The 22,702-nt window shown below is 34.8% G+C and overlaps 2 protein-coding genes and 2 long non-coding RNA genes across 4 annotated transcripts in view; 2 read left to right on the top strand and 2 right to left on the bottom strand.

Annotated features, from left to right (window-relative positions):
* The window catches only part of slc35b1 (solute carrier family 35 member B1), a 19,559-nt gene extending 9,512 nt beyond the window's left edge, over positions 1–10,047 (top strand). The window contains 5 exon segments of the mRNA NM_001004583.1: positions 125–285; positions 2,552–2,678; positions 6,686–6,792; positions 6,879–7,032; positions 9,256–10,047. Of these exon segments, the coding sequence (NP_001004583.1) occupies positions 125–285; positions 2,552–2,678; positions 6,686–6,792; positions 6,879–7,032; positions 9,256–9,308 (602 nt within the window). The 3' untranslated portion in view covers positions 9,309–10,047.
* The window catches only part of LOC147845592 (uncharacterized), a 344,082-nt gene that overhangs the window by 213,755 nt on the left and 107,625 nt on the right, over positions 1–22,702 (bottom strand). The window lies entirely within an intron of this gene.
* LOC147845594 (uncharacterized) lies at positions 7,289–18,763 on the bottom strand. Its single transcript, XR_015480648.1, has 3 exons — positions 16,914–18,763; positions 13,073–13,100; positions 7,289–7,720 (listed from the first exon to the last, which is right to left on the bottom strand). It is a non-coding gene; the product is annotated as an uncharacterized LOC147845594 (long non-coding RNA).
* coxfa4a (cytochrome c oxidase associated subunit FA4 a) lies at positions 15,927–22,702 on the top strand. The gene is given in 4 exon segments (NM_213417.2): positions 15,927–16,095; positions 19,355–19,443; positions 19,915–19,975; positions 22,403–22,702. Coding segments are annotated over 4 exon segments (249 nt in total). The 5' UTR covers positions 15,927–16,053; the 3' UTR covers positions 22,460–22,702.

The raw sequence follows: 22,702 nt of genomic DNA, 5'->3' as shown, positions 1-22,702 counted from the left end.
ATGTTTGTTGGCCATATGGCAACTGTTTTCTCTGTGCACATTCATCTCAAGCACACAATGCAACTCTCTGCAGATTGTTTTTGGCCACGTGTCCTCATTGTGCTTTTGTTCTTTGCTTCTACAGTGATGATTCTGGGTGTCACAATCCTGAGGAAGAAATACCCCATGGCCAAGTATCTGTGTGTGTTTCTAATCGTCGGTGGTGTCGCCCTCTTCCTCTATAAACCCAACAAAGGCTCCAGCACATCAGATGAACACGTATTTGGTTTTGGAGAGATGTTGCTGGTTGGTCTCTGTTTTAAAGTTCCCTTCTAATGCTGTTTTGAAGGTTTCTGGTTTAAGTAAATAAGAACTATTTTATATACACTACCTGACATAAGTCTTGCCTATCCAAGTTTTAAAAACAACAAATAAAAAGTTGACTTCTAGTTGATCATTTGGTATCAGAAGTGGCTTATATGAAAGGCAAAGACCTCTTAATTACGCTTATTTTACCAAAATTAAGTATGATCATGTCTTGATTTTTAATTATTTAATTTGGACCGTAAGGTCTGACTTTGCTTAAACAGAATTCTTGTCACTTAACAGAAATAATGTACAATATAAAATAAAAAGCATGGTGCAGTGGGAAAAAAACAATCAAAAAGAATGACTCCCATGAGCTTGGAGGACTGCATCCATACATCTCTGACTCAAATAACTTATTAATAAAGTCATCTGGAATGGCAAAGAAAGCGTTTCTGCAGGACTCCCAGAGCTCATCAAGATTCTTTGGATTCATCTTCAATGCCTCCTCCTTCATCTTATCCCAGACATGCTTAATAATGTTCATATCTGGTGATTGGGCTGGTCAATCCTGAAGCACCTTGACCTTCTTTGCTTTCAGGAACTTTGATGTGGAGGCTGAAGTATGAGAAGGACCACTATCCTGCTGAAGAATTTGCCCTCTCTTGATTGTGATGTAATGGGCAGCACAAATATTCTTAATACTTCAGGCTGTCAATGTTGCCATCCACTCTGCAGATCTGTCGCACGCCCCCGTACTGAACGCAACCCCAAACCATGATTTTTTCCTTCACCAAACTTCAAACAACAAGGACTGATTTCTGTCAGAATCTTGGGTCCATGCAGGTTGCAATAGGTCTTCTGCAGTTTTTGTGATGATTGGTATGCAGTTCAACAGATGATTCAGAAAAATCAACCATCTGTCACTTTTTTTACGATCAACTAGAAGTCAAGTCACTATTTGTTGCAATTACAACTGGGATTGATGATTTAACTTTTGTCAGGTAGTGTATATTGTACATTACAGCATGAGCTGTTTTCTTGAAGTGTCTGAAGTGGTTCATTCAAGGATTTGGTTTCTCAGAACTTGTTCTTTCATAGGGTCCACTCAGCTTTTATTGGTCAGACGACTCAATTTGTTCTCTGCCTTGCTGTGATTGTTCTACCATTTACAATTTGAAATCATTGGAGATTGGTTATTACTTCGAAAAAATAAATGATTCATTTGTACATATACAAAACACCCAATTTTTAGACTTTTTGTTATTTATTGAACATGAAAGATAAATTGAATGTCTGTTTTATATAATGCTAGATTTTTTTTCTTTCTGTCTTTAAAGGGTAGTTTGGCCAAAATAAAATTAACTGATTATATATATATTTATTTTTTTATTGTGTTGAACACAAAGATATTTCAAAGAATTTTGTAACCATTGACCTCCAAATTACTCATAATATTACCAAATAGCAACAAGGAGAACAAGCACAGCATGAGACTCACAGCACAAACCAGTGACCTTATTGCTGTGAGGTGCCACTGTGCCCTGCTTATTTGTACCCGTTGACTCTTATAAATCATAAGAATACTAGTGAATATGCTTGTGTATCTGAAAAACAAGACTACAATCACTGATTCTCCATTGAAAAGTCTGCATTCTGTGTTGGAATCCCTGTCTTTGTTTTGTCCTCTATAACCTGCCCTCTGTCAGTTTACTTGATTATATTTTGGCATCTCAGGTTGCCTTGGTGGATAACGGCATGTTTCATTTCAGCCATTAAGACGGTCTTTGTTTATGGTCACGACCAAAAATGTGACCTTCAAAGAACAGTAGCAGCCTTCGAAATAAGACGCTGATTCAAAGTTATAAAAAAAATCACTTGATGTGGTTTTTAAATCTCGAGTATTATTAGTATTACAAACGCAAACATTTGCTGAGCAGCTTACATTGGCAGGGCCTGATCGTCAGACACAGTTGCTCATGATTGTTTCATCAATCTGGCAACCTTCGTGTTTGAGTTGTCAGAGGTGGAGACAGGTGGAAACAAAACCTCTCCGATATTTTAAGTTTGGACTGCAATACCTAGATCAATTCTACAGACTGCACCTTTAAAACTTTACAGACCTTTTTATTCACAAACAGCTGCATTTTACACTACATGAAAGATAATATCTGAAAAGTAAATTAGGGCCATTTTAAATATGTTCCGTTCTCTGCCTTGTACTCCGTCTCTGGGAAGTCCATCTGATGTGTTTGTTTGATTGTAGCTGCTGTCTTTGACTCTGGATGGACTGACGGGTGTAGTTCAGGACCACATGAGGGGCCGATTCCAGACGGGGGCCAATCACATGATGCTGAACGTTAACATGTGGTCCACGCTGGTCCTAGGAATAGGTGAGTTATTACACAAGAGGTTGTATAAAATTAGAGGCACTTTACTAGTGAAGAACTAGTTTTCAGTAAGCAGATAATGCACATCTCGCCGGTTGTTTCTGCAAAAAGATGCCTGAGATGCTTGTTAATAAGATGAGGAGGACTGTTGTATAAGACTGTAGGGCTTTATTGTAAGAAAACTCCCTAGATCTACAATAACACACTTACTACATTGTAGTGTTGTCAAAATTACCTGTTTGAAGGTGTTTGCAAGCCTAGTGGTTTTGTGTGTGACCTGAGTTCGATTACTGGCTCAAAGTCCTTCGCCGATCATTCCCCTCCCCATGATTTCCTGTCAGTTCTCTACATCTTTTTTTCGATTTAAAGGTAAAAAAAAATAATTTAAAAGTGTGTGTGTTCAATAATCAATCAAAGCTCCAAGAACACTTTTATGCTCAAAAAACAATGTAAAATCTATGTTTGCCTTTGTCTCCCGCATTTATAATCCTTTAAATATCATTCTGGTGTTAATTTTCTGAAAAATCACTCAAATTTTGACCTGGTTTTCTACAGTATCTTGCATCTTTTTGTAGCAACAATGCAAGTTTAATTGAAACTGTGGTCTAATTCACCTTTTTAAGCCGTTTCACAGCAAATGCATGTGTGACATGTTTGCCGTGCTTATTTTAGCGTCATTTCCATCAGGTCAGAGCTGTTGTTGTCCACCAGGGGGAGCTCTGGCTCTGTGGTCAGTCTCAACAGTTTTTTTATTTATTTATTTTATTTTATCAGAGCTTTGACAGAAGCCCCCTGCTGATCTCCAGCAGCTGTTCAGTCTGTCTGCCTCTGCTCTGAAAGGCATCTGTTCCTCACTTTTAATCTTTAATCTCATCACACATGCAACAAACTTCCTTCCTTCCAAACCTCTCATTATGAAAGCAGAGCTGTCCTGTGGTGCTCTCTCTGAAGTTAGCGCAAATAATGACGACTTTTTCTAAAGTTCTTCTGCAAATGGAAAATGGCACAGTCCACTATTAACACTCGCCAAGCCCAAATGAGAGGGAAAACTCATTTGGCTGAGTAAAATTATTTGACAGACTCTTTAAGACAAAAACTTTTATGGTTTGTTTTGATGCACCTGTCAGTTTTGAGATTTTGGGATTTTTGGCTTTTGGTGAAGTGTTTTTATCTATTTACTTTCGCAGTTTTATGTAAAAAAAGCATTTAAACTTTGCTTTCTTGTTAATTTATGCTTTGTTAGACATATAAAAAAAACAGAGAACAAAAAAGAACAAAACAGTGAGGAAATTTTATTCTGCATTAACATTTTTTTAATGTTTAAATTCAAACTAGAACTAAAAGAACATTAGATAATCACCCCCAGTCGTAAACCCTTAGGGAGGAATGAGAAGTAAAAAATCTATAGAAATACTGTTCGAGATGAACTGAATAATTGATTAAACTAATTTAAATACAACTAATTTCATTTTCCTTCGGCTTAGTCACTTATTGCCAGAGGTTGCCACAGCAGAATGAACCATCAACTATTCTAGCATATGTTTAATATGCAGCGGATGCCCTTCCAGCTACAACCCAGTACTGGGAAAATAAGACTAAACTAAATAATAAAATCAGTGGACAAATAAGTGTAATAAAGATACAAATTAATAAGAAAGGGGCAACACGGTGGCTTAGGGGTTAGCACTTTGTGGTCGAGTTCTGGCTGGATCAGTTGGCATTTCTGTGCGGAGTTTGCATGTTCTTTTTATATTCAGATGGGTTTACTTCGGGTGCTCCGGTTTTTGCCCACAGTCCAAAGACATGTAGTACTGTTAAATTGAATAAACTAAATTGGCCATTGTGCAAGTGTGTGAATGTGAGAATGTACCAGGTTGCAGCTGGAACGGCATCCGTTGTGTAAAACATATGCTGGATAAGTTGTTGGTTCATTCCCCTGTGGCAGCCGCTCATGAATAAAGGGACTAAGCCGAAGAAGAATGCATGAATGAATGATAAAAGAAAGTTTTTAAAAAAAATTTAAAGAAAAAAAAATGGGAGGAAAAATATCTAAAAAATATATGGGGGCGTACATACAATTAAAACAAATATATAAACAAAAGTGGGCAACGTGGTGGCGCAATGGGTAGCACGTTCGTCTCTCAGCAAAAAGGTTGCTGGTTCGAGCCTTGGCTGGGTCAGTTGGCATTTCTATGTGAAGTTTGCATGTTCTCCCCATGTTCGTGTGGGTTTCCTCTGGGTGCTCCGGTTTCCCTCACAAGTCCAAAGACATGCACTATAGGTGAATTGGGGAAGCTAAATTGTCTGTAGTGTTTGTGTGTGTATGGATTTATGAATGGATGTTTCCCATTGTGTTCCTTTATCAGTCTGCAGTCGCCACAGCGGAATGAACCGGCAACTTATCCAGCATATGTTTTACGCAGCGAATCCCCTTCCAGCCACAACCCAGTTCTTTTAAACATCCATACACTCGTTCACACACATACACTATGGCCAATTAAGTTTATTCAATCTGGACTGTGGAGGAAAACGGAGCAACAAGGTGGGAAACCCAGGTCAACACTGGGAGAACATACTCTACACAAAAATTTGCAGTACTTGAACCAGTGACCTTCTTGCTGTGAGGTGGAAGTGGTAACCACTGAGCTACCATGTTGCCCCTACACTGCTTTATTCATATCTATTTTGAGGGAGGCTTTTTTTTTTTTAGTGAGAAATGTTTAAACTTGGTTTCTCTGAACATTTTTATTCTACAAAAAAGTGTCTGTTTCTAGTATTTTATGAAGTTGTGGAATTTCGAAAGAGATGAAAAGTAAATAAAACTTTGTGTGTTTAAAAAAAAACACTTGAAGAAATTTGAAGCTGGCTTCATTCACCGTTTAGTTTTTGGTTTGAAACTATGCAAATTAGCGCATATTTAATGAAACAATGGCTTATTTGCATACTTAATTAAAGCATTTTAGAAAGCTCGCAAAACAAAAAAAAAGTTTGCAGTTCTTCATGTAATCAATCAACTGGTGATTAGCGTAGCATAACTATTAGCATAATCTGATTCAGAACACACACAAACATCTACCAAAGTCTCTTTATTGGCATGACAAATGTTACAAATGTATAACCGAAGCATTTGTAAAGTTCACACAAAAAAATACATACGAGCAATTCCAGCATTATGGATGTGACATTTGCAGTGAAAACTTAAAACATAAATTCACATAGAAAGCATATGTTAACATTACATTGAAACTTTTGTTTATATTTTTCACTGACCACACATCACAGAGTTATGGGGCCAGAAAAATATCAATCTGTAAACATATTTTGTATTTTAAATGAAGAAAATAAACATGCGTTATGAATGTGACCAAAAAAAAGTCTGCGGGTTTACAGAATGCAACATACTTTGAGGAAATTCTCTGCATAACCCAAAAGAAACAATAATAATTAAAAGGAAAAGAGTTGGCTCTCTAAAATAAATAAATAATTGGTTTTATTTTATTTAATATTTGTACATTTATGAGGAAAGTGTTGTTGTGCATGTGACATGTGAAATTACCAATTTTTGTGACTTTGGTAAATCAAATATAATAGTTTGAACACACTGACAGATTTTTGAGTATTTCTAAAGTACTGTAAAATACCCAGAAACAGTTTCCGTATTTTGATAAAAACATTTTTTTTTTTTACGGCAAGGTTGACTTTGCACGGAATTTCTCATATATATATATTTATAAAAAGCATAGTAAACACAGTAAATAGCATAGTTTAAAATATTAATAATACATTTGAATAAACTATAAATTTAACATTCAACATTTTAGGCTAAAACAATAATAATCAGTATATTTACTATCACTCATTTAGAAGTGCGAGTGTGTGTTTGTGTTTACTGATGTTTTTAATGGTCTCCACTCTCTATTTGTGACATGGCATTAATGTATTGTGCTGCTGGAAGTTTACAATCTGTTTTTTCCGCTGGTAAATATTGAATATTTTACTCCCTTTCATAGCTGTGCTGTGGTCGGGTGAGGTGTGGGAGTTTTTGGCTTTTACTGACCGCTATCCCAGCATCATCTATAATATCCTCCTGTTTGGCATCACTAGTGCTCTTGGACAGGTGGGTTTGGTGTTTTGTATGGTTGCTCATTCATTCGCAAGCTTTAATGAGAATGAGTGATAAATCCAGTTGTTTTGTTCACGTAGACGTTCATCTTCATGACTGTGGTGTATTTTGGGCCGCTCACCTGTTCCATCGTCACCACCACGCGCAAGTTCTTCACCATCCTGGGCTCTGTTCTGCTGTTCGGGAACGTTATCAGTCATATGCAGTGGTTTGGGACCATCCTGGTCTTCCTTGGTGAGTGAAGACTTCTCAAAACTCAAGTTTTATATATATATATATATATTTTTTTGTATCTCTAGAACGTGTCAAAAGTTCATTTTTGAGAGAGAGAAAATAAAACTGAGGTAGATTGAAAAACAATGAAATGGAAGTCACATTGGCGAATTGGCTGCACTAGTGAATAAGTCGCTTTTTGTAACTTATTTAAGAAAAATCTGTCAAATGAAAATCTGGCAGCTCTAAAAGCAGGCTAATTCTAGGCTTGTTTATTCAAATGCATTTTTAATTTCCTTTCTCCATAAAAATTCCATAAAATGTAACAATATTCAGTACAGAAAGGGAATAGAACAATTACGAAACAGAAAGAAATACCAAATAATGCCTCATTCACACTATGAGCGACTTGCAGTTACAAAGCAACAAGTGACCCTTCATTTCAATGGAGAGTGAGCGACTTCCAGTGACCTCCGTCTATGAGAGCGACAGCGACCGTTGTCGACCATGTGGGCATATTGAGCAATGCAACAAAGTTGAGAATCCTTCAACTTTATGCAAATGAATAGCAACTTTCTTGAGCAACAGCCAATAGGAGCACCAGTAAAGCTCGCGTGATCCTCTCTCAGCTCCTGCAGTGGCCGGTTGTATTCTCTGTAGACCTACACAGACCTGTTTGCAGCAGATCACCACCCAGAGCGACAGGCAGCTACAGAGTGAATAATGTGAATGAGGCATAAGAAAAAAAATATACCTTGCACATATAATATTAAAATATTATTATTATTATTATTTGTATTATTATTATTATTCTGTATATTAATTATTAGTCTATACATCAAGTGAGAGTTTACAATATATACATTTGAAGTCAGAATTATTAGCCCCCCTGTTTATTTTTTCCACAATTAGTGTTTAACAGAAAGTGGATTTTTTTCAACACATTTCTAAACATAATAGTTTTAATAACTCATTTCTAACAACTGATTTGTTTCATCTTTGCCATGATGACAGTAAATAATATTTCACTAGATATTTTTCAAGACACTTTTATACAGCTTAAATTGACATTTTAAAGGCTTAACTAGGTTAATTAAGATGCTTGGCAGGTTAGGGTAATTAGGCAAGTTACTGTATAATGATGGTTTGTTCTGTAGACTTTCGGGAAAAAAAATTGCTTAAAGGGGCTAATAAGTTTGTCCTTAAAATGGTGTTTAAAAAGTTCAAAATTGTTTTTATTCTAGCTGAAATAAAACAAATAAGACTTTCTCCAGTATATATTACTATATTATCAGACATACTGTGAAAATTTCCTTGCTCTGTTCAACATCATTTGTGAAATAATTAAAAAAGAAAAACAAATAAAAAAAAACTAAAGTTCATATGTAGGTTGAGTTTATTTTGGTTTGTTGTAATAAAAATGATATCTTAATAATAAAAAACTAAAGTGGATGTGTAGCTACAGTATATATTTTTAATATAAATAATTAATTTTAAAAAGCAAACAAATTATATATGTTCATTTAATTTATATATATATATATATATATATATATATATATATATATATATATATATATATATATATATATATATATATATATATATATATATATAAATAATCAAAAAAGTGAAAGTTTATTTTAGTTTATTTTAGTTTTTTATATAAATAAAGATATTTCAGTAAAAAAACTAAAATGTTAGCATGTAGGTTCAATTTATTTTGTATTATTTTTTTAAAATATATATTTTAATTTAAAAGCTCAAATGTTTTTATGTAGCTACATCTTATTTTGATTTGTTTTAATAAAAAAATATATTTTAATAAAAAAAATTAAGTTAATATGTAGGTACAATGTATTTCAGTTAATTAATTTTTTTTAAATATTTAAAAAAAAATTAATATGTAGGTTCAATTTATTTTAGTTTTAATAAAAAAAATAGTTAAAAATAAATTAAAAGGTAATATGTAGGTAAAATGTATTTTGGTATGTTTTAATAAAACATTTTTAATCATATTTTATTTTTTTTTAAAAGGTTCAGCTTTTTTTCGGTTTGTTTCCAAACTTAATTTAAAGAATTATTAATAATAAATTGGTTCGATTCAAACATTGAATGATGTTGGGCCAGTCATCTGTAGATCTGAGCTTGTTAAAGTTGAGCAGAAGTCATCATCAGTGCAGAGAAGAGCTGTGTGGCCACAGACAGAGCAGATGTATAATAAGACTCTCCTCTGTCTTTCAGGCCTCGGACTCGATGCCAAATTTGGAAAGTCTCCTAAAAAGACGACACACTGAAGACCGTATGTGTATGTGTGTGCGCTCACATGTACGCCTGCGTTTCAACCCCTGAGACACTTGATCCCAAAACACTTCAGCACACACTATTCCATCAGCACTGTTCTTCAGAGATGACGTTTTAAGCACTCAGAATATTGTTATTATGCTGACGTTCGGAACATTTAATTATGGGATATATTTGCCCATCATTTCTCAAAAGTGGTATCCATGGTAACAAAGGGACAGTGCACTTGTGTCTAATCATAATCTGTCATGTTCATAGAACAAAAATCAGAAAGAGAAAGATTCATATGAAGATCTAGTTCATAACTGTAGAAGTGCGCACACTTTCTGACTCCACAACAAGGGGCAAACACTATTTTTTTTAAACTACCCCTGATTTATACTTTTGACAGATTTATAGATCAAAATCCCAGACATTTAGGAAACAATCGGTTCGTTTAGCCTTAAATTAGGCAGTTTATTTTGGAAAATGTCTAGTTATGGTCATTGCATTCCCCAGAAAGTGTGTGTGGTGTGTTTACTTTGTGTATGTAATGCACAAATGCCTGTATAGATTAATTATTTGTCAAAACATGGCTTTTTCATACCAGATGTCATATTTATATATCGTTTCATGTCCTTTAAAGAAAAAAATGTTTAGAAGTTGACATTTTTTACTAACGACGACAAAAAATATCCATCTGCATTATACTGTAAACTTCTGTCAGAATAAAAATGGGATTTTTTAAATTAATCTACTCTGTATCTCTATAGAAGGATGGGTTTGGGATATCAGGGTGCTTAAATAAAAGGGAAACTCAATCATGTTTCTAGAAGATGCCGTCCAGCAGCTGTCATTAGGGAGCGTCTGCCAAAATGTTGTTCATGTCTGCCAGCATCATGTTTTCACCCGTCTTGGGAGAGAAAAGCAAAAAAAAAAAAACAACAACTACCAAATGACATTAAACACTCACCCTGGACATCAATGGGTTTGTGCTTTTTGTGTTTTGTAGTCGCACCTTTTAAAAGAGTAGTAAATACAAAACGTATCTCTGCTATGGTGAACATATTGTGTGATTAAACATTGACAGAATTGTGAATTTAGGTCATAAAAATGGACTTGAGTATGAATGAGAACTACACTACCTGACAAAAGTCTTTTCAGCTATCCAAGTTTTAGGAACAACAAATAATAACTTGACTTCTAGTTGATCATTTGTTATCTAGATTACGCTTATTTTGCTAAAATAAAATATGATCATGCCTTTATTTTTTTTTTGTATTTTTTGTATGACTTTAATTAGTACAGTAAGCTCTGACTTTGCGTAGACAAAAGTCTCGTCTCTTAACAGAATTAATGTACAGTTTAGAATATAAAGTCATGACGCAGTGGAAAAAGAATTATTATTGTGTATGACTCCCATGAGCTTGGAGGACTGCATCCATACATCTCTGCAATGACTCAAAAACCTTCATAATCAGGTCATTTGGAATGTCAAAGAAAGCGTTTCTGCAGGACTCCCAGAGTTCATCAAGATTCTTTGGATTCATCTTCAATGCCTCCTCCTCCATCTTATCCCAGACATGTTCAATAACGTTCATGCCTGGTGACTAGGCTGGCCAATCCTGGAGCACCTTGACCTTCTTTGCTTTCAGGAACTTTGATAGAGGCTGAAGTATGAGAAGGAGCGCTATCCTGCTGAAGAATTTGCCCTCACTGTGGTTTGTAATGTAATGGGCAGCCCAAATGTCTTGATACCTCAGGCTGTTGATGTTGCCATCCACTCTGCAGATCTCGCATAGTCCCCAATACTTAATGTAACTTCAAACCATGATTTTTCCTTAACCAAACCGACTGATTTTTATGAGAATCTTGGGTCCATGCAGGTTCCAACAGGTCTTCTGCAGTATTTGTGATGATTGGGATACAGTTCCTCAGATGTTTCATCGGGAATATCTACCTTCTGCCACTTTTCCGAATGGTCAACTAAAAGTCCAGTTATTATTTGTTGCTCTTACAGCTGGGATTGACGACAAGACTTTTGTCAGGTAGTTTTCAATGTTCAGTCCACTTTAATTGATTTGTGTTGGGACAACATGAATTAATAGCGTGGAACCCTGCATTTTTTTTACAGTGTATATAGAACATTATGGTGCCTGAGAGAGCTCAAACACTCTGTAAGTTTAGAAAACGTGAAAATCAAGTTAAAAAATCATCTTCAATAGATATTGACAACACACATTCTGACAACAAAATACATGCAAATATAGAAACACTCTGCAAATAGTGCAGACCACAACTGAAATGTGTCAGGGGATGCCAAAAAGGATGATCCTGCTTTCTGTTTTGAGTCTGCGATGTTGTCGGTGATTAAAGAGGTGAGTTTTTTTATTTATTTATGCACATTTAATGTTAAATGAATTATTTTAATGCCATTTTAAACTAAAACACTGCATGTATTTTGAAAATGCATACAAAATTTGCGCACAACTTTTAAACTTGTTTCATGCTATAAGAAAACAGTTCAAATATGACACATTAATTTATCAAATAAATTCTTATTTTGCGTATCAAAAAAGTCATCTGATTTTTGTTTTAATGAATCAATAACTGATGATAAAAATGGGTGCTAAGACAATAATAATGGATAAAAGAGCTTACTGATCACATTGTAAAACATCTGAAATGTTGTTAGTCATTCGAAAATGCCTTCTTCGACCAGGGTTGTCTAAACTCAGTCCTGGAAGGACTGTGTCCTGCTGAGTTTGGCTCCAACTTGTCTCAACACATCTGCCGGAACGTTTCTAGTATATTTAGTAAGAGCTTGATTAGCTGGTTTAGGTGTGTTTGATTTGGGTTGGAGCTAAACTCTCCCAGACCGAGTTTGGACACCCTTGCTTTAAAGACAAAGTCTGTCATCAAAGTGGTTTGGTGTATAGAGCTTCTTATAATAAACTTGAATAAATAGGTTTTACTTGTATAATTTTCACATTATGGGCGAAGCAGTGGCGCATTAGCCATTGGCGACCCCGGATTAATAAAGTGACTAAGCCATCGAGAAAATTAATTAATTAATGAATGAATTTTCACATTACGTAACTGACTGCAGAGATATACTCTTACCTGAAACTGATATTACAGTAGCCAGTCTAAACAATTTGCATAATTATAGGCTCTTGTTGATTTTCATTATTTATTTATTTATTTTTTGTAGGGTAGCAAACACTTCTTTATCCATTATTGGTGCCAGATCGCTAGTGATTCTACGGTAGGTCGCATTGACAACGCACAAGAAAATGCATTTCGGCAATCTCACACATTCACATTCGGACGGGATTTGATTTATCATTAGTCCACAGAATTAGATGAAAACAGTTGGTAATTTGCTCTGGAGGCCTTGTGAGGATAAAAAGAGACGTGGCAGAATTTAGACAGGATTAAGGTCACAATGTACATCTGTGAAACTAAAACGTTAACATCTCCCAGTTAAGCTGATCTCATCCCAATAGGGCTAATAGCAGAATTTTCATTCTTAGTTTTGTGTGAACTATCCCTTTAACAAGAGCCAGCCCTTTTCTTTCTCTGATAATTGTGTTCGCAATTGAGAACAGTCGTCGTTTGCTTAACAGGAACTCTGAGGAAAGGTTAATGTGCAATTGAAAGCAGAAAATGAAATCGGAGGGAAACAAACACGGCCGGATGTCGGGTAGGCAATCTGATTAAAAGAGGCAGCGGAGGAGAAGTGGCAGCGCTGCAAAAACTACATTTCCACACTCACCGTTTGAACACGCTGGCCAGAGGCTGTCCTGGATAAAAAAAAAAAACATGATCAAGAGCTGCTCTCCTTTCTCTTCCTCTCTGTTATTTTAATCTCATGCTCAATTTTAAAGCCGAGCTCTTTTAGGCTATGTAAATTGATTTTTTTTCACTGTGGTTTTGTTAACACGTGCTATGAATATAAAGGTGCAAAAAAGCAGGATCAGAGTGCTTCTGAAAGTTGTGGTGTAGTTCAAAGTATGTTTGCATGATTGTGTGTACATATCAATTTAAGTACATATAATGTGTACCAATGCGTACAATGGCGAAAACATGATTCAGACTGCAGAATTAATCATAAATCATGTTTTTTGGAAATATTGTCACATTACACCACATACCTCTAATCTTAGATTATGCACAGGGGCAAACTTATTTAGGGTCCCTAAGCAATTCCAGGTATTGGGCCCTAGCATTGAAACTCAGAACATTGTCACTCTTTAGATACTTTTTTCTCTGTAGATTAGCCAGCACTCTATGGCAAGCCATTTGAAATTTTATTTATAACCTGTACTAGTATCTATTTATAATATAAAATATAGGGGCTAATAATTCTGACTTCAACTATATATATATATATATATATATATATATATATATATATATATATATATATATATATATATATATATAAAACACACACAAATGTACATGATTTTCTGAATTCTTCAATGCACAACAAAAATATTTTTTATGAGATTATGAACATACTTTCACAAATCATGAATTGTTCGTTAAAGAATTGTAAAATCATGTGTGTGTATATGCGAATTTATCTTCAGCAATTTTCATGAATCATTTTTTTTTAATCAAGTAAAATATAAAAAATTCTACTATGAATCTCTACTATCACCTTTGTTCGATCTTTCTTTGAAAATGTTAAATATTTTTATAACTATAGTAATAATATGTTTAGTCAATATGTTAATATATTTAGTAATATAAAAAATTCTAATAATAGTTTATATTATAAATGTAATTATTTTAGAATTGCTGTTGAAAAAAAGCATCGTATAATTTAAGATTATTATGTGGTTTAATGTTTTAAAAAAAAAATGTAAAATTTTATCATTCATTCAATCATTTTGCTTCGGCTTAGTCCCTTATTTATCAGGGGTCGCCACAGTGGAATGAACCGCCAGCTTATCCAGCATATGTTTTACACAGCGGATGTCCTTCCAAGTGCAACCCAGTAACACACACACGATACAGCCAATTTTGTTCACCCAATTCACCTATAGAGTATGTCTTTGGAATGTGGGGGAAACTGGAGGAAATCCACGTGAACACGGGGAGAACATGCTAACTCTATGCAGAAATGCCAACTTACCCAGCCAGGATTCAAACTAGTGACTTTCTAACTGATGTGACAGTGCTAACCACTGTGCCACCCCCGCCTTTATTATCCAATAATAATAATAATTATAATAAACTTTATTTATTTGAATGAATAAAAATGTATTTTTAATGATTAAAAAAGCTAAATTCTTAAGTTCATAGCGAAACAAAAATGTGGAATACTAAATAAAAACTTTTCAGTGATGAAAATAAAACGCAACCATTTTAGATTACTCTTCTTTTTCACAGTACTATAAAAAATGCATACAATGGAAAGTTTCTAGTGATGCTCTTCAAGAACAATCAATACCAACCAAGAACATTGATATTTTAAGAGCGTATGATTGACAAGGGGTGACACAATGGCTCTGGTTGCACTGTCGCCTCAAAGCAAGAAGGTCGCTGGTTCGAGTCCTGGCATTTCTATGTGGAGTTAGCATGTTCTCCTCGTGTTGGCATGGGTTACTTCCGGGTGCTCCGGTTTCCCCCCACAGTCCAGAGACATGAGCTATATGTGAATTGAATAAACTAAACTGGTTGTAGTGTCTGTGTGTAAATGAGTGTGTATGGGTGATTCCCAGTACTGGGTTGCGGCTGGAAGGATGTCCACTGTGTAAAAGATATGCTGAATTTGTTGGCGGTTCATTCCTCTGTGGTGACCTCTGATAAATAAAGGGACTAAGCTGAAAAAAATGAATGAATGAATAATTGACACGTTTCTGTTTTTTTCCCGTTAAAAAGGTGTATGTATCTGTTTATTATTCACAAATCATTTCTGTTTAACTGCATTATTTAATTTCAACTTAGAAATAAGATCAAGATGTCCTTCACAGAACGTATGAGCCTCAAACACTGTCGACTTAAAAAAAAACTAATAGACAAGAACAAATGGCCACATGTGAATTGAAGTTTGTCTAATCTGTCTACTTGATGGCTAGTCTTGTTTTAACCAAGACGTCTATGTTTACGTGGCTATTAGACGTCATTTAAACACAACATTTCTTAATGGCTTTTGGTTAAAATTATTGAAGTTTTATAGGTGAATATCTAACTGTTAATAAATAAGATATTTCCTATCAGTTTAACGCTCATATGTGTCTCATAAATTACGATATCTCCTGTACAGCTGGCACTTTTATTGCTTGCCAGCACACGATCCTTTAAAGTCCTTTAATGGTATTGTTTTTGTTTGGTATATCTGGGATCAGATATGTAAAATTGCTCCAGATAACACTGTAGTGTTCTTGCGAACTTATAAACAGATCCCAGATCAGACTAACAACTTCCGCGCCTTGGGTATCCACAACCACGCCTTTATAAAATACCTCACTATATATATGTTTACCATTATATACAAAACTTGTATCATCATTAATACATACCTTTACATCATTACATCGTGAGAATGATTTATAAATACAAAGGTGATGCCAAGGTATGTGTAAAAAATACAAAAACAAAAATCAGGCAAGCTGTATAAGCCCCCCGCGGACTGTGTCCTTTCTCAGTTCTGAAATAGACCTGCTGGAGCTCGCTAACGGGCCGCGTTTAATCCCTTTATTTCTCTACAGTTTTGGGAGATTTTATATCATCTCATCTATCACGATGCTGAGCATGGTCAGCCGGCAACTCAGGAGCCATCCTGCCGTAAGTGAACGATGAATTCGGGACGATTTAATGCGTGAAAGACGATGGCAAAAGCGAGCTGTAGAAACGCCACCGCTAGCATGCTAGCATTTCTGCTAAGGAATGCTAGACATGCCACCAGTCTCCGAATTAACATTAAACAATCATTCCGACGATATGTAGTAAATTCAGATATACTAAAATCAATAAAATATGACTATCATTTCACACTGCAAGATAAAAGTAACTTACTGTATTCAAGTATTACACGTTGACATTGCTACTAAAGTATTTCAGGGCATTTAATAAATAAAAGTTGTGTCAAAATCAGAATAAACTTGCTGTAAGTTATTAAAAGTTTATACTCCATTAAAATCCAATAACTAGTCAATATCGCCACAACTATTGCATATTAAACCAGTCGCACAAGTAAACACACGTTCTCATTGTGTTGGACGCTTTTATAACGATTGCTTATCTAAATAAATGGGTAAATGCTGCATTTGAGTTGAATTAAGTAACATTAAAACATGTTTTATAGTATGTGCGCACTTATTAAAAGCATAAGTGTCAGTGAAAGGCCTGAGTGTCACGTGACTGGAGCTCAAGGACACAAAGTGCGGCCAAAAGACACCATGAAGAGACGCGTTCACTTTTACACCTGCTAGAGAGTTCTTGTAACGTTACAGCTTTATATGACTACCACTTACAATTTCTGAAAACAGCGTGAAGATGTTTCCATGGGAAGATCTGGCATAATGTATTAGGAGAAACTCTGGTTTAAGTTATTTAAAGGGTTAGTTCATCCAGATATGAAAGTTCTGTTATTATTTACTCACCTTCATGTCGTTCCAGTCCCCTGAGATTTTTGTTCATATTCCGAGCACAAAGAAAGATATTTTAGATGAAATCTGAGAGCTGCTTCTACCTCCAGAGAGCACAATGGTCTTGAGCTGTTCAAAGTCCAAAAAAGTTATCGAAAGCTTCAGGAAGACTTGTGTGTGGCAGGAAAAACCCCAGTAAAATAATCACTTTTCACCTTTCACCAGGATGCTTGTTTGTTACGTGCAATATGACATTTGCCTGATGCACTGCTTAGTGTTGGGAGAAATGAAGCTTTTCAAATCTTCAACACAACTGAACCAATTTCTTCACAAAATGAAGCAAATATGGCATCTGCTGTGTAAAACATATGCTGGATAAGTTGGTGGTTCATTCCGCTGTGGCGACCCCAGATTAATAAAGGGACTAAGCCCTATTCACTTAATGAATAAAGCAAATTTGAAGCGTTCAACGTGGCACATGATAGAGAAACCTGGTGATCAAAAATTGTGTCGATGCAACACAAATTCAGACAAAACATGCAGTGGAATTGACATTCAAACATATCACATACTTTTATTTGAAAGTGTAACTTAAAAATCAACTTGGCTTGTCATCAATCATTAAATATCAGGTGTGCAAAAATATGCATTTTTTTAAAATTTAATTTTATTTAAGATGTGTTTTTGTTCCATGGTGGGGTTTTCTAGATTGACCAACAAGAGACTAATAACTGTTATTCCTTTTCAGTTATTTCTCCTTTTTAAGTAGTTTTTAAACTAGCACTGCACAATATATAGTTTTAGCAATGATATTGCAATCTGCAAATCTTCAATAGTCACAGCACAGGATCTGCAATGTCATGTTTGGAATAATAAACCTTGATCTTCTCTAATAGGTTCTAATTATGTGAAAGATTTTCATTTTAATGTCTTTTTGAGGCTGGTGACTGTACCATTTTAAGAGAATTTGCAAGAAATTCTAAAGCTTGCCACTAACAAAGATGAATTGTTTATACCATAAAGACTTTACAGTGTTATTTACATTTGTGTTTCTGAACCTTAATGCCATTAGACTCCATTTAAAAACAATCAAGCGCTGTTTATTTAATTTTTATCTTTGTTCTGCTTTCATATGTGCATTATTTCATGGTTGTGTATTTTTCTGTATACACTTTCCTAAAAATTATAATTCTTTACAAATATTTAATTCTTGTAAAATTTTGTCCATATAACAATATATTTAGCAGAAAAACAAAATATTAATATGTCACTTTGTTTCCAATATTGTGCAGCCCTAATTTAAACATCTACAAACATTTAAAACAAGAAACTATGAAGCCTGTTCAGCAATTTGCAACTTGAGGGCAATCTGAATAAAGCTTCTGACAAGTAGAAAACCTTTAACTTTTCGAAACATTACAAAACAGTTTGGACATAATAAAGTTCAGTTGGCTGAAATCATCTGAACATGGCAAATTGGCAGTGTGATACATGCTCCAAACCTCTGATTTATAATGAAAGATTTAAAGACGTTTCAAAACTTCATGAAGCAGTTTTTGTTTATGGAGGTTGAGGGAGCTCTCAGATTTGATCTGCATGCCAAATGGCACACTATGCATTTATGCACTATGTACTTATGCACTTACACACTCAACAGCATAGTACAGTATATGAATGTAGTCAGTCGTCCCAAATGGAACACATTATTATTATTATTTTAATAAGTGAAAATTCAAACCATTTCCTAGATGACATTTGACAGTTTCCAAATTGGTGAAATAAATGACCAAACTACCAAATATGAGTATATCGTTCACTATTCGGAGCTACTATAATCACTCTTGTAGGAGAATTTTGCTTTCACAATCCAGAATAAAGAAAAGTAATACAACATCAGTGCCCGAAAGCTCTGCACCATCCGCTTTGTGAGCAAAGCATCAGCCAATGAGTGTATAAAGTGTCCAACATTCCACACTTCATTTTAACGGATGAATAAGTGCATCGTCCCAGTATTTAACGTGCACTTATTCTTTTTAGGGTTTTCAGTGTGAATGCACACTTGCGCTATTTATACTACAATATGGTGTAGAATAGTGCATGAGTGTGCACCTTTAGTCTAAATGTCTTAATTTGTGTTCAGAAGATGAACGAAGGTCTCGGATGATCGGAACGACAGAATTTACATTTTCTAACACATTAAGGCTTTTGAGTTGTCATGCAGTATAATTTGTGGACTGTTTAATGTAACAGTAATTTTAGTTATTGCTGTAATCTAAATCTGTGGTTCTCAACTGTAAATGTGTTTTAAATGGTTTACTGCTTGATTGCTATCATGTAAAATATCTATGCTTAAGCAAAACTGGTTGTGAACCACCAGATTAGATGGCCATCATTAAGTCATTATGTTGCTTTATTTTTTGTCGTTTTGTTTTTTTGTTTTTCATTTCTCACTATAGTTGATCCCACTGTTTATTTTCATTGGCGGCGGATGCACCATGTCTCTGTCATATCTGGCTCGCCTGGCCTTGCGTAACCCTGATGTCTGGTAAGCATCTGCTCTAATGAAAGCTCATGTTCAAGCACTGACTGAGGAATTATTGTTATTAAATGGGGGAAAAATCACTCACCGTTTAATTTGTGTCCACTCAACCTTAAGTGGTTCCAAATCTACACCAAAACTATTTTTCTGTTGATTTGGAAAATCTTGAAAAATATTTGAAACCAGGAGCCATTGACTTCCGTAGTAGAAAACAAAAATACAGTGCAAGTCATTAATGAACATTTTCCAAAATGTTTTCAATTGTTATTAACTAAAGAAAAACGTCAACAGGTTTGGAACTAGTTGAGAGTAAGCACTTTATTTTGGGTGATCTTTCCATTTAAGATTAAGGAATCTTAAAACCTCAACATGATCATTTTGAATATAACAACAGTGCTGCTCCAGTGATCGTGCTATCCCTGTATTTGCTTTTATGCATGGCTTGCTCATTTGTACACATCTACTTCATCTTCACAGCTGGGACAAAAAGAACAACCCAGAGCCCTGGAATAAAATGGGGCCCACTGATCAGTACAAGGTATGAAACATTGCTATTTTAACCAAGTGGTTCTTAAGGTAAAAGGTATCATCTTTTTAAAGTTGTTTTGTAATATGTATTAATATAATGATCTTGCCATGGAATGCCATAAGTTGCTAATGTGGCAATAAATAAACCAAAATTTAAACGTTAGTTAAGATGCATTTGCTGCTTATTATGCTTTTTTGTTTCTCTGTGTTAAGTTTAATGCCATGAGTTCAGTTGAAAACTGGTATCATCTTAAATGTCACAGAAAATCGATAAACTGTTTTTGAAGTGTTTGTACTTATTTTAAATGGAAGTCAGTGGAACAAGTTTCTGCAGAGCTCTAGACTTGCTAGATTTTAAGTGATTTTTTTGACTGTCACTTTGTTAACATAGAGCGTATTTTTGACTTCTTGTGACGTAAAATTAATTTTTACATCTTTTCACAAGTTTAGCAGCAATATTTGTTGCATATCTCGTGTCTTGTTAGCCCTATTTGGGTGACTAAACCTAATCACTTCATGTGTTTTTACTGATCAGAAAGCTCTCTGATCGTGAAAGGATAGTTGTAAAAGGCCACTGAAACTCCTTTGAGACTGATATAAATCCGATTGCCCAGAGTGCTTCAAGAGGTGGTCTGGGATGCATTCCAGTCAAAACTGGACGGGTCTAAATGCATATGGTTATTAAAACAACAAATATTGAAAATTTTACTCCTAAAATGTAAAAAAGGATTTTTTATTTGTGAGAGTATGTTACATTACTTAATCAGTAATATAATACATTATCAATACATAACAGTTCTAATGCAAATTTCATTGGCAATGCTAGGAGATTTGTTTTATTTATCTTTTATTTCATTCTATTTTTACAGCATTTCTTTTCATTTTCATAAGTAGAATGTTTTGTTTTTGGGAGAAGATTATGCACAAATGAAAGTAAACTCTTGACAAGAACAAAGGCTCTTATTTTTTGTATATTATTACATATGAAATAATTTGTTTGCTGGAGAAGATGTATAAAATAAATTCTGTAAATAAATAAATATTGTAAAAAATGCATATTAGCATGATATTAACATGCTAAAAACTTTCTATTAAAATAGAATTTTTATTTACAGTATAACCTTTTAAAGTCGGCTTTTAAAGTGGAAATTCTGCCAAGTAAGTTTTAGACAAGTGTTTCACAACCCTGTTCTTGGAGGCACACCAACAGTACATAATTCTCCTTATCTGACCCATTCATTTCAGGTTTTGGAGTCTCTTGTAACTTTCTGATGAGTTAAACCAGTTGTGTTTTAGTTAAGAAGAGGTTGAAAATGTTTGTTGGTGTGACGTCAGGAACAAGTTTTTTTTTTTTTCTTTTCCCTTTTCTTTTAGACCTGGGCTTTCCAAACTTTTCAGCCCTAGAACCATAAAATAACAATACCTATGAACCCCTAATATCCTCTGAGGTGGTTATAAACGCATATAGAAACCTTGCATGCAATGAAGCACACCCACACTGAAAGGCTAATGTCTATATTTTTTCATGTATGCGAGTGGTTCAAATGTGCCAGAAAGTTTAACCTGATGCCATAAAATCAATCTTTGGCATCTGACGCTATTGCTGTGATTTTAATATAATGTAATCACCGCAAGGGTCACAATCCAATAGAAAAAAAGAACAAAAACGAAAGGCGGTAACTATAAACTACTGTTTTTAACTTCAGTAGGATTTGGATAAAATATGGTATTTCTAATGGTTTAATAAATTTAATTCAATTCTTTGTAAATCACCAAGCCCTCTTCATTATCCTGCGACTCTCACGTTGGGAACCACTGTTTTAGACAACCTTACATGCTGCTTATTAAAAATACAGATCTTTTATTGTTTGTTTAAAAACTGCAGACATGGGCGTGTTTTGCTTTTACATTTTCTGGAATGCTTTGCTCTGTGGATTGATTTTATTTTTACGGTTTGAGAGACGAGTGAAAGCTATAGTCTGCTCTAATGGCTTAAACTTTTTGATTGGATTCAGAACAGTCCTTTAATGTGATGATAAAGCACTCTTGAAGACGTTTAGCCTCTAGCACGCAGTAGTAATTTAGAGTTTAAAAGCTAACTGACCAGCGTATGTGTTGTTAGCAAAGCGCTTAAAGCTGCCATTGTTGCTTGAGCACCTAAGGGGATCCTATTAAAAGATGTGACTGAAAGACCGTATCAGGACCTAATCTCGGATCTAAATGAGTTTAATTCATTAAGCGCTTCATAAGCTCATTTTATGTGTTGCGTTAGCTGGTACAAATCTAATCAAGCTCGTGTCTTAATGCGAATTTGATGTGGAGTCGAGTTCAAGTTCAATATTTAAACAGGCAGTGGAGTTAATGGATTTTGCAGAGTGCGTGTTGTTAAACTGCTTATTTTGTATTCTCAATTTCCTTTTCGTTTTTCCTCTTCAAGTTCTACGCTGTGAACATGGACTACAGCAAGCTGAAGAAGAACGGTCCTGACTTCTAGACTCATCCAGACGCCCAGTGCTGGACCAAAGGTTTAAAACAAACTAAAGATCAACAAGATGTCCGCACACTTCTCCTCAACCGGCCCCTTGTTTCTATATTAATTTATGCAAAGAGACTAAATTGCACAGTGTTGTCTTTGCTGGGTCCCTTTTTAACATCTATGATGTCTCTTGTACTTTCTCTTGGTTCTTTGTAGTCAGATTTGATTAATAAAGGGTTTTTCCCAACATACATCGAAAAA

This window comes from Danio rerio, chromosome 3 (assembly GCF_052040795.2).
Source record: "Danio rerio strain M-AB ecotype USA chromosome 3, GRCz13ab, whole genome shotgun sequence".
Lineage (NCBI taxonomy): Eukaryota > Metazoa > Chordata > Actinopteri > Cypriniformes > Danionidae > Danio > Danio rerio.
This window is presented reverse-complemented; position numbering and strand designations above follow the sequence as displayed.